General features: G+C 35.1%; 1 protein-coding gene across 1 annotated transcript in view; it reads left to right on the top strand.

Moving 5' to 3' along the window:
• The window catches only part of KHDRBS2 (KH RNA binding domain containing, signal transduction associated 2), a gene marked incomplete at both ends in the record, with an annotated part of 583702 nt that overhangs the window by 217036 nt on the left and 349616 nt on the right, over positions 1–17050 (top strand). The window contains one exon of the mRNA XM_080700366.1: positions 733–849. Coding sequence (XP_080556492.1) covers positions 733–849 — 117 coding nt within the window. The remainder of the gene's footprint in view (positions 1–732; positions 850–17050) is intronic.

The raw sequence follows: 17050 nt of genomic DNA, 5'->3' as shown, positions 1-17050 counted from the left end.
AACAACATATGTTAGTTTTGCTTCTGAAATTTTGTGTGGCATAATCTAACATGGCGTACTCTAGTAGGTACTCTAGTAGTTGGCCCACAAGTGTCTAAGAAATATACCCATGTTATTGTGTTGATCAGCGACTGATTCTTTTCTATTTATGTGTAAGTTTATTAGTTCTCTTATGGTGGGTATTAGTTTATTCCTAGTTTCATGATCATGAATAAAATGTCATAAACATTTTTGTGTAACTGTTTTGTGAACATGTGTTTTTATATCTCTTGGATAAATACTTAGGAACAGAGTTTCTGGGTAATATCAGAGCTCTGTTTTACTTCATAATGACTACCCAGTTTCTTTCCAAAGTAGCTATATCATTTCAAACTGACAACAGTGATTGCTACAGTAATTCCATATTTCTTTCAGCATATGATCTCAGTTTTCTCTTAATTTTAGCCATTATGAGTTGTATGTTTGTGTGTTACAATTGTTTGTTCCTTTTGCTAAAGGAATAACAATCCATAGCCCTTTTAAAAAAGACCTTGAACAGAGGTATGAAATGATTTTGTGTAAAAGTGTGTGTTTGTGTGTGTGTGTGTGTGTGTGTGTGTGTGTGTGTGTGTGTTTGGCATAATTCTTCTTAGTGGTAAAGTCTGAAAAAACTATAACTCTTTAATTTTTCTTGGTGCAAATCATACTTTTACTCTACCCTAAAACAGTCATTTTATTGATTTTGTTTCCTAGTTCAATTTTGTGGGGAAATTGCTTGGACCAAGAGGAAACTCCTTGAAGAGGCTACAGGAAGAAACAGGTGCTAAAATGTCTATCCTGGGCAAAGGATCAATGAGAGATAAAGCAAAGGTACTGAACTTGAATTTGATATTTAACAATTTAACACATAAACGAGGGCACAAATGTTCACATTTACAAGCACGTCCGAACTGCTGGGCCATTTCTTATGATTTTTGCCTTTTGCGGCCAGCGGGTTGCCCATTCAGATGTCTGCTCTATCTTCATAAAAATCAGATTTTGCCTCCCCCTTTTCTCAGCACATATATTCTGTATTTTCATTCTCTTTAGTCCTTTGTGTGTGTTGCTATCAAATATTTCCACTTTTTCCATTCCCTGTAGAATATTTCTATAGGTCTGTGTTCATTTCATTTTCTTTAATTCCCTAGCTGAGTCCGTTTTCTTTCTTCAATCATATCACCTAATCACATCCATTGTATCATTCTCTCATTTTATCTCTCTGCTCTATTTCACTTTGATCCTCTTACCTAAAGCAATTTCAAATACTTATCTGCAAATCTAAGAGAATCCTGGTTATTTCTTGAAATGTTTCAGTGATATTAAACAACTCACCTGACCCCATAAGAACAGCGAGCCAAGACATATCTCGTTTCAGGTTTGAAATGATTTATTTCACATCTGAACTACATCATTTTCTATTTTCTAAAGTGATAGCAATTTTGTTGTGTGAGACTTCAGTGTTTGGGAGAAATAACTGTTTGCAGAGATTTATTCACAGAAGATTTTTAAAAATTTATTGGGAAGTGATAGATGTCTATAGTAATATCATTTAACCTGATTCTATTTTTGTAGTTTTTATATTATGTTATTTTGAAATATTAAATGTTCAAACATTTATTTCTCGAATACTTATAAATTTGCTTAGAAGTTCTTTCTTTAAACTACTAAGGAGACATCTTCAATGGAAACATTTATAGTGAGATGTCAGCAAACTGGTAAATAATATATCATTCAAAAATGAGCCAGGCATGGTGGCGCAAGCTTGTAATCCCAGCATTTGGGAGGCTGAAACCAGATGATCATGGTTCGTGGCCAGCCTCAGCTACTTACTGAGGCACTTTGCAACTCAGTGAGACCCTCTTTCAAAACAAAGAATAAAAGGGGTGTCACTTGGAATTAGTCCCTGGGTTCTAACCCCAGTGCCACAATAAATAAATAAATAAATAAATAAATAAATAAATAAATAAATAACTGATCTTCATTGTAATACTTATGTCATTAGATTTGATCAAGATTCCCTGTGTGGGTATTTTTTTTTTAGGATGGTTTGATAGTGAACTCTACACGTTGCGAAGAAGACCATTTTTATTAGCCTTTTGTCCAAATAACTTTTGATTACTCCAAAGTATATGATTTCAGAATTGAATAAATTCTTGACAGTCCTTCTGCCTCTAGTTTCTTTGGCTGCATTTAGAAAAACTATTACAAGCATTTTAGAGCATCTCGTAACAAGATAAACTTTAGACCTTAGTGGCAAACTAGATTTTTTTCATATATGAGATGAAATTCACATGTAATAATCTATTCCTGTACTTTAATATATTCTGTGTGTGGAGTGGTACTGGGAATTGAACCTAGGGTTATTCTTCCTCTGAGCTCTTCACTCAGCCATTTTAATTAAGTAATTAGTTAATTATTTTATTTATTTTTATTTTGAAACAGGGTTTCACTAAGTTGCTGAAGGGCCTTCCTGAACTGTTGAGATCTTCCTATTCCAGCCTCCCAAGTATTGGGATTATAGGTCTGTGCTACCACGTCTGGCTTCATATATTCTTCAATATTGTTTTTTTTTAATTATATTCTCAAAGTAGCTCATAGGCTTGCACTATAAATGTATGTTTTGTGCTTTTATAATCTTACACATGTTTAAGATTTGAGTCAGTCATTGTCTCCCTAACAAACCTTCCCAGACTTCTCATAATAAGCTAGCCATTTTTATCACTTAACATATTTTGCTGAATTATGAAGTATAAGCTTCCACAGGCTGAAGAGATGTTCTAGTCAGAATCGCATATGTAGAACCTCCATGTTGTCTCTTCCTGTCTTCTAAAACAGATCGGTGTGTATTTTCCATCTCGGGGTATTTAGACATTTTTTCTCCCGTTCATAGTTTTTAGCTGGATTTTTTTTCTCCTATCATCACGTTAGGTACCAGCATAAGAACTTGAAAATCCAATAGGAAACAAATTTATTTCTATTAAGTTTCCATTAAGTTTATTTTACTAGTATTAACTGTTTCTTAAAATCCTGTTTCTTCCTGATTTTGGGGTGATTTATTATGTTTGACTCCGCTTTGAGTATTTTTAAATTTCTTCAAAAAGTAAAGTAAAAAAAGTTAATACATTATACTACAAAATGAATTTTCTCAAGTCTAGATTAGGTCTTAATGATCAACAGTATTGGACACGCAATTGAAATAAAACCACAGGTTTGAATAAAATAAAGGTAAGTCCTTGGTAAATTATTAATTACTATGCTACCTCTCTGAAACATGACAGAACAGGAAGGTTTTATATGATTTTATTTTTTGTAAGAAGTAGATAAACTCCATCTGATTCTGCAAAGAAAGTGTATATCTATGTATATATATGTATGTATATATCATATATCTATATGTCATATATGTATATATCATACATGTATATAATCATATGTGTATATAATCATACATGTATATAATAAAATAACAGGAATCTATCCATGCACTAATTGAAGTAGTAGTTACTAAGTACAAAATGTGCCATTCACAGTTCTGTTGTGTGTGTGTGTGTGTGTGTGTGTGTGTGTGTGTGTTACTGGGATTGAACCCAAAGGCATTTTATCTCTGAGCTACACCTCCAGCTCTATTTTATTTTATTATATTATTTTTTGAAATAGGGTTTTGCTAGATTAGTGAGAGTATCACAACTTGCTGAGACTCTCATCAAACCTGCAATACTTCTGTCTCAGTCTCCCAAGTAATAGGATTACAAGCATGTACCTCGATACCTAGCCACAGTTCTAGTTTAAAGCAATAAATATGACATGGATTTTTCCCCTCTTGGAGTTTACATTTCAATCAGAGAGGTAGACACTAAGTAAAGAAATATATTATTATAAGCTTACATTTTATATTTATAAAGCTTATACTTTTAGGCATAGATAATTATTATGGACTAAAATAAAACAAGGAGCTGGGTGTAGTGGCAGACATTTGTAATCCAAGTACTTGGGAGGCTGAGACAGAAGGATCACAGGTTTGTGGACAGCCTCAGCTACTTAGTGAGGCCCTCTGCAACATAGCAATACCCTGCTTCAAAATAAAGAATAAAAATTAGGGCTGGGCAGTATAGCTCAGAGGTAGAATGCCCCTGGGCTCAATTCCTCATACCACAAAATAATAATTAATAATAATAATAATAATAATAATAATAATAAAACAAGGGAAAGAAAAAGAAGTTAATGACTGTGGGAGCAATATTTTCATACTGTGATCAAGCAGGACCCTCAATGAGAACAAGCCAACCACAGAAAGGTCAGAAATGAGAAAGATGATGTGGGGTGTGACAGTCTTGAAGGAAGAATCTGTACCTGTGTCTATGACCAGATGGGTAATGACAGTTGTAGCATCACAGCTGTTTAACAACTGCAGCCCATGTATTTTCTTTTTGCTGCCACACAATTGCTTAGCTCACCTAGATAGTAAGCTCACTGTGCAGTTGCCTGCAATAACAGGTTCTCCTCCATCTCAGTTCCTGGAACTGGATCCTCTTTTGCCCCCAGACCTCCAAGGCTAGGGCTTGCTCCTGAGATTTCTTTCCTCCATTCTTGATCTTGGACCACTTATGTGTTTCCCAAACTAAAACATACTATCTAGCCTTCAATTTCTATTTAAGCTAGAGGTTCTAGATTTATGTATTTGTCTACACAAAATTCCAGTGTGGATGTCTAATAGGCATTAAAACACAATATGCCCAATTGCATACACACACACACACACACACACACACACACACACACGTATCTTGACAAAGGCACTCTCCTTGAACAAGTTTTAGTCAGTTTCTCTAACCCTTCTCTCCAATAGGCCTAGCTATCCATTGATACAAAAATTAGCAACATTTACGTTTATATTATCAGGCGTTAAAGAAGATCAATGTGCAACAAAAATCTAGTTTTCTCATTATATTCAAAAGAGCAAGTGGGTAAAGAAAAAGGCAGTTTTCCTTGTGAACTCAAAGGCAAAGTCAAGGTCAGCCATCTCCTCTTTGCTCCAGGACACTGTTCAGAAAACACTGCTTAATAAATTCATCAGCTACACCTTTGTTCAGAACTTATAATGCAGGATTTCTTCCTATGTTGAGTATGCAGTTAAGGTGTTACATGTTGTATGTCTTAAACTTGATTTTATTTAATAATAAAGAGATATTTGAATAGTTGCCTAAGTTAAGAAAAATAAAAAAAAATATTCTACATCTGCTATGTGCTTGGGTAGCATATTATGCTAAAAATTTAAACTTGATTCAAGCCGTTATAAAACATGTAATATACTTAAACATCCTGACATTTTATTTGAAAATAGTTAATAAAGTATTAATCATTTGGACTAGTGGGATAGAATTACAAACTCATTTCAGTACGTTTTGGTAGATCTAATAAGACTTTTTATCCTTAGATAGAAAAATATACACTTTTAAGATTTGTTCCCAGATCATTATAAAATTAATTGCATAATATAAAAATAGTTCTAGTGGCATGTAGTTATAAGATTCAACAAATATTAATTTTTTATTCGTGTTATTTTGGTTTGGGTAGTGATGGGAAAACATTACTTTTTGTTTAATTTACATTTAACCAATAACTCTGTAAGCAAAACACACCAAGATTTTATGTGCATATTTGTCTGTGTGACTTTGGATCTCACTATGATATAATTACAGTGCAGCTTTAAAATCACAAAGTAATACAGATTACATCTAACTCTAATTATTGCATCAGGATGCAAATAATAATAAATGCAGGCGAGGATGTGGAAAAATAGAAACCATATATATTGTTAGTGGGATTGCAAATTAATACAGCCATAATGGGGATCAGTGTGGACGTTCATCAGAAAATTGGGAGTGGAACCACCATATGATCCAGCTATACCACTTCTGGGTGTCTTTCCAAAGAAATTGAAGTGATAAAATTATAACAGTACATACATATTCATGTTTATAGGAGTACAATCTTCAATCATGGAACCAGCCCAGGTGTCCCTCAACAAATGAATGGATTATGAAAGTGCGGTGTATATGCACACAATGGAATTTATTTATTTATTTATTTATTTATTTATTTATTTATTTATTTATTTTGGTGGTACTGGAGTTCCTGGAAGCCGTTCTACCTCCGGGCTACACTCCCAGATCTATTTTTACATTTTTATTTGGAAGCAGGGTTTCCTAAGCCAGCGTGCGTGGCTGGCTTCGAACCTGCGCGATCCTCCTGTCTCTGCCTCCCAAGCGTGCACAATGGAATTTTATTTGGCTAAACAGAATAACAAAGCTATGTCACTTAAAGGAAAATGGGTGGAACTGGAGAAGTGTCCTATGTTTTCTCTCTTATGTTAAAGCTAGGAAAAAAATGGGATACAAAATGGATCCTAAATAGAGGAGAATAATCTCCCAGTGGAGCCATAGAAAAGGTATAGAGGAGTAAGGTGTGTGTGTGTGTGTGTGTGTGTGTGTGTGTGTGTGTGTCTATGTGTATTTTGTGTGTTTGTGTGTGACTTAATGAAAGAAACACTTCAAAAGACCCTATGTACATATCCAGGATTAGCAGTGTCATTCTCAATATCATGTATGAAAAGGGAAGAAACTGAGTTGGGATCTGGGAGTAGATCACCAAAGTGTTATGTACAAATATGTCCCTATAACTCTTGACTTCATTATAATGCGTGACTACAATGCACCACAAAGAGCATATTAACAAAGTAATATACTATAGCAAAAAAGACAAAAGAAAGAAGCTAAACCAAAATATAATAATAACCAAGATAATACCAGCAACAAAATCTTACCATAAATTCATGACTTCTTTCTCATATTGGTGAGATTCTAGAGAAATCTAGAAAGTAAAATGTACGGTTTGTTTGCAAAGTTTAAAAATGCCTCAAGAAATTAACTGACAATTCAGAAACGCCTTTATAGTCTAAGCCCTTTATATGCATACCATATGGCCAGCTGGTTCTAAACAACCATGCAGCTGCCTCTCACTCAAGGTTGCTTCTGAGAAATCTTAAGGGTAACTTACTAAAGTTTCAGACAGAGTGTTGCTATTTTTAGTGGTGCTGATGGCAGAGATTAGAGAGGGAGAAAAGAGAAAGCAGAGGTTCTATATGCTTATCTTTAGAAAGGGTAAGGAACAAACATATATCTGGGAGAAAAGGTTAGAGAGATTAGAGAAAATCAGATAAAATACACCCGAACAAGAACTAGGAAGTCAAAAAGTATAAATGCAAATTTCTTGCAGATTTATCCATTACCCTTAAATAGAAAGCAGAAATGACCAGTGGAAATAAATTACATTGTAATTAAAGCTGTGTTGGCATCTCTATTTTCTTATTAAGCTTAGTCAAATTGATGGAATGTGGTCTTAAAACATGCTAGAGACTGCATGTTAAAAGTGCTCCTTGGTGGAGTTTTATTTGAAAATATGTGACAGTTTTCAAGGCAAGCTTCCCTGTCTTTGATGTGCTAATAACATGTGCAGTTCTTGTTTTATAATACATCTTCTGTATTTGGTGATGGCTACTTTAGTAAATCCTTTCTGATTTCATGGCAAGATTGATTTTTATCAACAATAAAGGCAACTACAAACCTTCAAAGAGATGCAGCTGCCTGTCGGGCAGAGTGGGTGTGAACCCCGAACCATCCATCCTTCCCTCATTTGGCTTCTGGGCTCTGCCTAACATCAAACAGCCCCATAGTCTCTCAAATCCTGAAGGGGCAACGTGTACTCCGTGCTTGTCAGCCAGGCTGTGACTGGATTCATAGACTCCTGCTTCGACTCCTGCTTCGACTCCTGCTTCAACTCTTTAATATCCAGAACACCAAAGCAATTTGTAATCCTACAAAATCAAGAGCTGACAACTTAACTTTCATTTTAGCTGTGTCCCTCATAAAGTACACAGTAGATCAACCATATTTCTTTCTCAGTATACCTTTCACAGAAAAAGTATCCCTAGCACATCTTGTATTCCAGCAGAGAGATCAGAATAAACACAATAATTTTCTTAAATATCACTTGAGTTTGTGAAGGACAAGGAGAGTATCATAAATGACAGATAAAAAGAATTTTATTTTGCTTTATTCACCGTATTTTTCTCCTTCTATGATCTGAATTCTAAAAGTGGTAAAATAACAGACTATAAGGTCCCACCTGAGTGGTAGCAAATGTATTAAAGAACATTCTGAAAAACTGTGTTTCAAAGTTGAAATAGTAGATTATTTTAAAATATGACATACTTGGCTTTAAGTGATCAAATAATTATAAAAATTAAGCATGAATTGAAGAGGAAAATATATCATCATATTTATGAGACATAATTTTTCACATTAGCATCTTCATCCTTTTTTGTATGATTAATTTGTTTTTCACTGTCATGTCTTATGACTTGAGAATGAAAAAGAGAAAGCCATAAATCTATACTGGCTTAATATATTATATGCTCCATTGACAGAGTATGAGGTAGCAATGTTTTATATATTGTGAATCAAATATATATTATCTTAAATCATTCATTTCCTCCAGTCTGATTTTATTCACACCTAAACAAATTTAATGACTATAATTTAGACCTGATGTTTGAAAACTTTCAGAAGCCTAATGTCATATCCATAAACCATGGTTAATATACAGAAAATATTTTTTAATATTGCTGACATAGTTTTTCCTCCACTGTCACTGTTATTATTGTATTGCATTTTATCTCCTAAGAAGACTAAAATTAGGAAATCACATAATTAAGGTATTGCCATAAACATCATATTGCAAAAAATTGTATTTATTAAACTATTAAATAAATATAATTATAAAAACAGAAAATTCTAGACATTTAGCATTTTAAATGTGATAACTGTAATGATATTGATTTTTCTATCACCGACCAGGACCTGTTGTCATAGGCTTTACTGGCTACCTCATAATATTATAGTAAAAATTCAAATGCAATATAACCAATCTAGAAATACACCAAGTATGTCTTGGAAATATTTTGAATTTCATATTCTGTGATGGTTTTAAAGATGACAGCAAATTCTTTGACATTTCCTCTGAAGATAAATGGGTCTGAATAGTTTGTATCATCTGCTTGTCACCAAGAGAATGCAGAGTAAGTCTTTATTTGTATCCTAGGCTTCTGTGGACAAAATTTTTGTACTTTTGTCCTGATGTGTAGAATCACCATCTTTGGAAATTCAAAGATGCCTTCAAGGATTCTGAAAATCCCCATGCTCCCTCCAGTGTGGAAAGCAAACGTTATGTGGGAAGGCCATGTATAGTACCAATGTAGAGTCCCAGTGGAGTCTAGCCTTTGAGTCATCTCAGACAAGGCTTCACACATGTGAGTAAAGACTTCTCTAGATGCTTCCAGTTCTTAGGCACCTGAATGACCACCACCAGCTGCTCTTCTTGCCTGTGGCCCCACACATTTCTAAGCAGAGTCAATTTACCCATTGCATTCCACCTGAATCTCTGACCCACAGAATCTCTGACTGGCATAATAATCATAGCAAAATGATTGTTATTTTAGCCAGTACACGGTGGTCATGTTTGGTTGTGTAATGGCAGGTATATGGAACACATTACCACTACTTTATATGTCGTGTTAAAAGATCCCCAACATTGGTAACAGTATCACTAATACGTGTGTGTGTGTGTTTGTGTGTGTGTGTTGTACTTTGTTGTAGTGGTTGTTTTATTTTATTATTTTATTTTGATTTTGCTTAAAACTTACTTTCAGTCTGACTCTTCTACCAAATAATTGAAGTACATGTCAATATTTTATCTCACACATGCTAGTAAGGGACAAAAATTAAAAAATAATAATAATAATAATTCAAAGATTCCTTTAAGATGGAAGAATTTTAATGGAAGAGAAGACACAGAAAATAGAAAGTTCTAGTTACAAAGTATTAGGCTAGTCATAAAGATGGTTTAAGGTCTTTCTACTGTTGAGTGTCTGGTTTAATGTCTTGAGACTCAAAGTTAATTGGGCAGCTATTTCCAATTTCTCTGTAAAGCTGCTTAATTTTACTACAACTTGACAAAGCACGAGCTCTAGCATTTTGTCAGAGATACTAGAGGGATCCTAGGAGAGGAAGTAAACTATAGCACATAGAAGGAACTTCCCCAGGCCAACACTGGGGCAGTGTTTTTGTTTTGTTTTGTTTTTTAGGTTCTCCTTTGACAAAGATTACTGAAGATTCTTTCTGGCCCAGAAAATATTCATGGGGAATTTTTGTACAAAGAACATTAACTGAGTTTATTGCTTCATTAGTCATTTCTTATATTTCTTACAGAAGATAAAATTTAGATGCTAGGTATCACTGTAGTCCATCAAGATTACTTGTAATATACATACCCATTGACATTTCTTTATACTATTTTCCTAAATTAGAAAAAAATACCCAAGCAGAGTCCTAATCAATATTTTATCTATAAATTGTTGTTATACTTTTTTAACTTTTTAGTGCTATACATTTTTTTTTTTTTTGCAGGGATAGAGATGGAACCCAGGGGCATTTGACCTCTGAGCTACACCCCTGCCCTATTTTTTATTCTCTTTATTTTGAAACCGGGTCTGACTGAGTTGCAGAGGTCCTCACTCAGTAGCTGAGGCTTTCCGCGAATCGCGATCCTCCAGTCTCAGCCTCCCTAATGCTGGGAATACAAGCGTGCGCCACCACACCCGGCTTAGTGCTATACCTTTTAGTACTCTTATCTTTAGTGGTCTCTCATCTATTTCTCTATCATATACATACATATATATATATATATATATATATATATATATATATATATATAAAACATAAAATCTCACTACTTGTATGGTGAAAAAGTCTAGTGAATATGTAAACCCTCAAGTTGTACGTTACATATATTTTGTATTTATTTATTTATTTTTTATTTATTTGGTGGTACTGGGGTTCCTGGAAGCCCTTCTACCGCCGGGCCACACTCCCAGACCTATTTTATATTTTTTTATTTGGAAACAGGGTCTCTTAAGCCAGCAAGGATGGCTTCAAACCTACGTGATTCTCCTGTCTCTGCCTCCCAAGAGCGGGAATTACAAGCGTGCGCCACCACGCCCGGCTCATATATTTTGTTTTTAAAATACTAATTTCTGTGGGATGTGGTAGTGCATGCTTGTAATCTCAGTACTTGGGAGGCTGAGACAGGAGGATCATGCAGGTTCGAAGCCACCCTCATCTTCTTAGAGAGTCTCTCAGCAATTTAGTGAGACCCTGTTTCCAAAGAAATATAAAATAGGTATGGGAGTATAGCCGGGGTGTAGAAAATCCCCTGGGTTCCATCCCCAGGACCACAAAAATAAATAAATAAATAAATACATAAATAAATAAATATTAATTTCTACATTTTAATATTGGACCCCATCCTTGCTTAGGCCACAAAGCAAGTAATTTTAAAAATGGACTTATATAAATATATCATTGCTTTACCAGGAGAATTAGATTTTAGGAAAATGTCTTAAATAGTGATACTGTGCTCATTGTAAAAATAGAATCAATTTTTAAGTTTATTTTTTTCACTTTTTTTTTTTATTAGTGCACTGTATTCATACATCATAGTGGGATACAAACTTTTGTAGAAATACATGCACACATCGCCCAGTCAGCCCCCACCCGATCCCCACCCTATTCTCTCCCCATCCCTCCCTCCCATGCTTGGCTTAGTGGTTGACATCTAGTATTATAGCAATTTATCCAAAATTAAAAATGATAATCTCACATAACAGTTTCATTTGTCTGATACCAAGCTTGTGATGACTTAAAGATAACATTTCAATATTTCTTTTTACTTTCTTTTATACCAGAGAATACTTTTTTTTCTTCTTTTTTTTAGGTGAAACTATCATATATTTATATATTTATTTTTCAGAAAAAAAAATCTATCCTAATATGGAATATGGACTCTAGATACACAAAACAATCTTTAAAAAGAACAAAGCTAGAAGATATATATTTTCTGATTTCAAACCATATAAAGCTAAAATAGTTGAAACAGTGTAGTACTATTCTAAAGGCAGATATATAAACCATTGGAGTTAAATAAAAGCCTAGAGCTAAATTCTTCCCTATATTGTCAAGTTATTTTTGACAAGGTTTCCACGAACATTTGGTGGTGGGAATAATAATCTTTTAACTAAATATTGTTGAAAAATAATAATTACATGGAAAAGAATAAAATTGGACCCTTACCTAATCCTATACACAAATATTAACTCAAAATAGATAAAAGACTTAAATATAAATCTTAAGACTGTAAACTTTTAGGAGAAAATCTGGGTCATAAAACCTCACAACATTGAACTTGGCAGTGATTTCTTGGTTATGATTTCAATGGCACAGGCAACAGAAGAGTATACAAACTCCCTAAAAAATAAAAAACATATTGTATATCCAAAGACAATGTAAACAGTGTTAAAAGTTACTAATTATTGGGATAAAATATTTCCAAATGCTATATCTGAAGGTATATTAATATTCCAACTAGAAATCCTAAAAATTAACAACAATAAAGGCAAACAATACCATTTAGAGATAGGTAAGAGACAAACATAAATAATGAATCTCCACAGATAACCAATGTTAGTTGTCTCTTGGATGGAAAATCTTGTTTCTCTGGTTCTGGTGTGTGTTACCTATTTCTTCTTTGTAGTTAATCTCTTTGAGTATTTTCTCTAGTGCTGGTTTTGAAGACATAAATTCCTTCAGTTTCTGTTTGTCATGGAAGCTTCTTATTTCTCCATCTAATTTGATAGAAAGTTTTGCTGGGTAGGAAATTTTTGGCTGGAAGTTGTTTTCTTTCAGAGTTTGGAATATGTTACTCCAAGCCCTTCTGGCTCTCATGACTTGGTTTGGGAATTCTGGAGTGATTCTAATTGGTTTGCCTCTGAATGTCACTTGGCCCTTTGTTTTTGTTGCCTTTAAGATTCTCTGCTTGGCTTCCACATTGGTCATTTTGACAATTATGTGGCATGGGGATCCTCTTCTCCAATCCTGTCTAAAGGGAGTTCTATACGTTTCCTGAACCTGTGTATCAACCTCTTGCTCTATATTTGGACAATTTTCTGCTATTACTTCCTTGAAGAGATTGTTGATCCCTTTGGTTTCACTTTCTTTTCCCTCCTCTATTCCAATTATTCTTAGGTTAGCTCTCTTAAAATGGGCCCATATTTCTTCAATATCAGATTCCTGCTGTTGGATATATTTTTCTAGATTAGAAACTATGCGTTCATTTTTGGAATGATCATCTTCTAAGAGCGAGATTCTGTTCTCCATGTGTTCTAATCGGTTGTTTGTGCTTTGAATTGAGGCCTTTACTTCATTAATTGCATCCTTTATCTCTTTTTGGCTCTGAGTTCTTTTCGAAGCACCTCTATTATTTCTACAGTTATTTTCCTGATTTGATCTTCTAGAAATCTCTGATTTTCTGTTTTATCGGGTTCTGATGTTGTGGGGTTGTGGGCATTCATTGCTCCAGTATTATTCCTCTTTCCCATGATTTCGGAAGTTTGTGCCTTCTCTGGGTTCTTCCCTTGGGTCACTACGACTTCACTTAAGGTGTTCTGGATCTCGAGTCTGTGGTATCTCAGACCCCACTACTCCTTTACTGGGTTGTATCGCAGAGTCTCCTACCCAGAGAGTCGATAGAGGCTGCTTTAGACTATGGGGGGTGCCAGGTTGGGCATTCTCCTATGGTGTGATATCTCTGCCACCACCACTCCCCCACTGGGTCAAGTCCCTGGGAGTCAGTACTGGGATTTCTCCTCTGTGGCCCGCAATTTGACTCACTGTTCTTGAGTATGCAGATGTAGCTGTACTGGACTCAGTGAATTCGCTGCTGCTGCTGCTGCCGGTGGCAATATGGCGCCGCTGCTACGCCCTCGGCCATGAGGTTGGCGTATTTCTTCTTGGTTTTGAGTTCTACTCTGAATCCCTGCAGCGTGTGCTGAGCTCAGCCCCTGGGAGCTTTAGATGTTCCCTGCACTGAGAAATCCCGCCTGGCTGTTCCGCAGTGGCTCACTTCGGCTTGCTATAGCCGTCCGGTAAACTCGCTGCTGCTACCGGCAGTATGGTGCTGCTGCCGCATCCTCGGACGTGAGGCCGGTGTATCTCCTCTGTGGCTCTGAGCTCTGTTCTCAGTCCGCTTTCTCTCTGGAGCCTGGTGATTTTTTTTGTTTCTCTGGTGATGGTGTTTTCTGGCTTTGAAAGGCGCTGATTTTGTGGTAATGGAGATTGGTTGTTAGCGGGGCTTTTAAGCCTCGCTTTTCTCGGTCGCCATCTTCCCGGAAGTCCAATTTTTAACTTTATAAGTAATTTTAATGTTAAGTAAAATGGAACCAGTTATCTAAAAAGTTAAATAATAATGACATTTATTTTGTGACTTTTTAAAATTTTAATTGCATGCATTTTGAGGGACAGTGTGATTATGTGATATATGTATGCAATGCATAATGATAGAATTAAGATAGTTAACATTTCCGTCCCATAAATATTAAAAATGGATTAATATAATAATTGTGTATATTTATAAGATGGAGTATAATATTTATTTATTTTGTGAGGGGTTTTTATACTTTTATTGGTATCTTGATGTTATCCATCATAGTAAGGTTCGGTGATACAAATATACAGCACACATCACTTGGTGGCTTTCTTCCATAATCCACCCACTCCTTTCTTTTCCTTCTCCACACATGTTATTGAGATTGTAGGGACACCTTCATGTGTGGACATGGCATTCTTTGAACTGTTTCCTTCCCCAGTCCTTGCCCCCTCCCTTTGGTTCCCTCCCTCAGCTTTTCCATGTTCTACTGGTCTCTGTCCTCATTTCTCTGAAGGGACTTTTGTTTTCTATTTTCTCTGTAGCTTTGACATATGAGAGAAAACACAGGACCCTTGCCTTTCTGATACTGGATGATATCACCAAGCATAGTATTCTCTTCTTTCTTCAATTTTCCTGCAAATGACATATTTTTTCTTCTTTATGGCTGAATTGAATACATTATGTATATAGTATCACATAACTGAGATATTAGAACAACTCAAGTATATGTCTAACATATAGAGTACCTAAAGCAAGAATTAAGGACAGAGTATTATAGTGATATATGCATATCCATGTTTATAGCACAATTCACAATAATCAATCTATGAAATCAGCCTAGATGTCCACCAACAGATGAATGGATAAAGAAAATGTGGCATACACACACAATGTAATTCAGTATAATATTTAAATGCATGCGTACAGTATATATTAATCAAATCCTAGTAATTAACATTTTCATCTAATTGTCATTATTATCACTGTGCTTAGCTTCAGCCTCCTCTTTTCTAGTTATTGATAAAAATATATAATGGATTATTTTTAACCGTAGTCTTCCCATTGTACTACAGACCCCTAGATATTAGTCCTTCTAGCTGTGCTTTGGTGCCACTTAACCAGCCTCCCTTTTTTCACTCCTCCTCCCTCTATAGACTCCAGTAATCAATCTCTCAGAAAAGCCTTGAATGAAATTGATGTTGTCGTTATATATGTGTTTTTTGAAAGGTGTTACTAGATGTTTATTTAAAAAATCTTGAACTTGAACTTAATATAAGCCATTTAATTTGAAGAGAAAGATAGACATCTTCTTCTAGCACAGTATGGGGAATAAAGAGGTCCAGGTAAAAGGATAGTGGGTCTGTAGTGGTGGTCCAGATAAAAACCCTGTATGTCACTCAAGGGCATCATCAGCACTCATTTAGATTCCAACTTTCATCCCTTTCAGTGTTGTTTATTTGGCTTAGTATTCTCTTATCTCTTTATTTATTTTTTTAACTTCACACATCATTCAAATGTTAAATAGTAATTTAATTCCATCAATCACAAATATCTGAATCATTCCTCAGTAGAACAGAGTTGTCATGAATAATTAAAAATATGTTTGGGTTCCTGAAAACTCTTATTGAAAAATAGAAAGCTCTGTTTTTTTGGGTATAGTTAATGATGCTGCACAGATCCCTTAGTGGGTTCAGTTTTAATTGTTTTCTGTGTGTACGGGTTCATCAAGAGTGTAGTCAAAAGCCTGAGAAAAAAATAAATGCCCAGGATACAAATGGATTGAATTCATTTTGCTGTGAATGCAGTTGTTTTCAGCACTTGATTTTTGCAATACATCAGTGTTCGGTGCACTTGCAGGCATACCATTATGAAGGAATGCTTTATGTGAACAGTGATCCAGAACTGTCCACTGGTGATGCTAGAGCTAGTCAGAGGAACAAGAGCACCAAAGGCATAAACTGGAAGCTCATTTATGTGGATTTTTAAAATAATGTTTGAAATCACTAACAGTTTTTATGTGCTTTTCTTGGTACAGTATAATCTCACATTGTAATTTAAATCACACTGACAATTACATACACACACACAGCACTTGGTGCCCCCCCTCTGTCTCTCCATTTTCCTCCTTCCCAATATAGAGTACCAAGATTGATGTTGGCATATTCACATCTATACAGATAGTTGATGGTAATATTTCCATTAATGGACATCAGTCTTCTGCCTCCTCTACCCTTAGATCTCCTCCCTGGCTTCATTGAGGTTTCTTGTCCACTGTCTGGTATCCCAATTACTCCTTGTCCTACATATATTAGAGAAAATATGTGACCTTTCATTTTCTGTGATTGGCTAATCTCACTTAACATAATGTTCACAAGGTATTTCCATTTTCTTGCAAAGAACTAATTTTGTTCTCCTTTATTCCTGAGTAGAATTCCATTGTGTATATTTCCCATAATTTTGTAATCCATTCCTCAGTTGATAGATACCTGGGTTGGTTCCATAATTTAGCTATTGTAAATTGTGCTTCTATGAACATGGCTATGCATATATTACTATAATTCTCTGGTTTCAACCTCTTTGGAAAGATACCCAGTAGTTGTATAGCTGGATCATATGGTGGGTCCATTTCCACTTTTCTAAGGAATCTACACACTGA

This window comes from Muscardinus avellanarius, assembly GCF_963383645.1.
Source record: "Muscardinus avellanarius genome assembly, chromosome: 8".
In the NCBI taxonomy this organism is placed as follows: domain Eukaryota; kingdom Metazoa; phylum Chordata; class Mammalia; order Rodentia; family Gliridae; genus Muscardinus; species Muscardinus avellanarius.
This window is presented reverse-complemented; position numbering and strand designations above follow the sequence as displayed.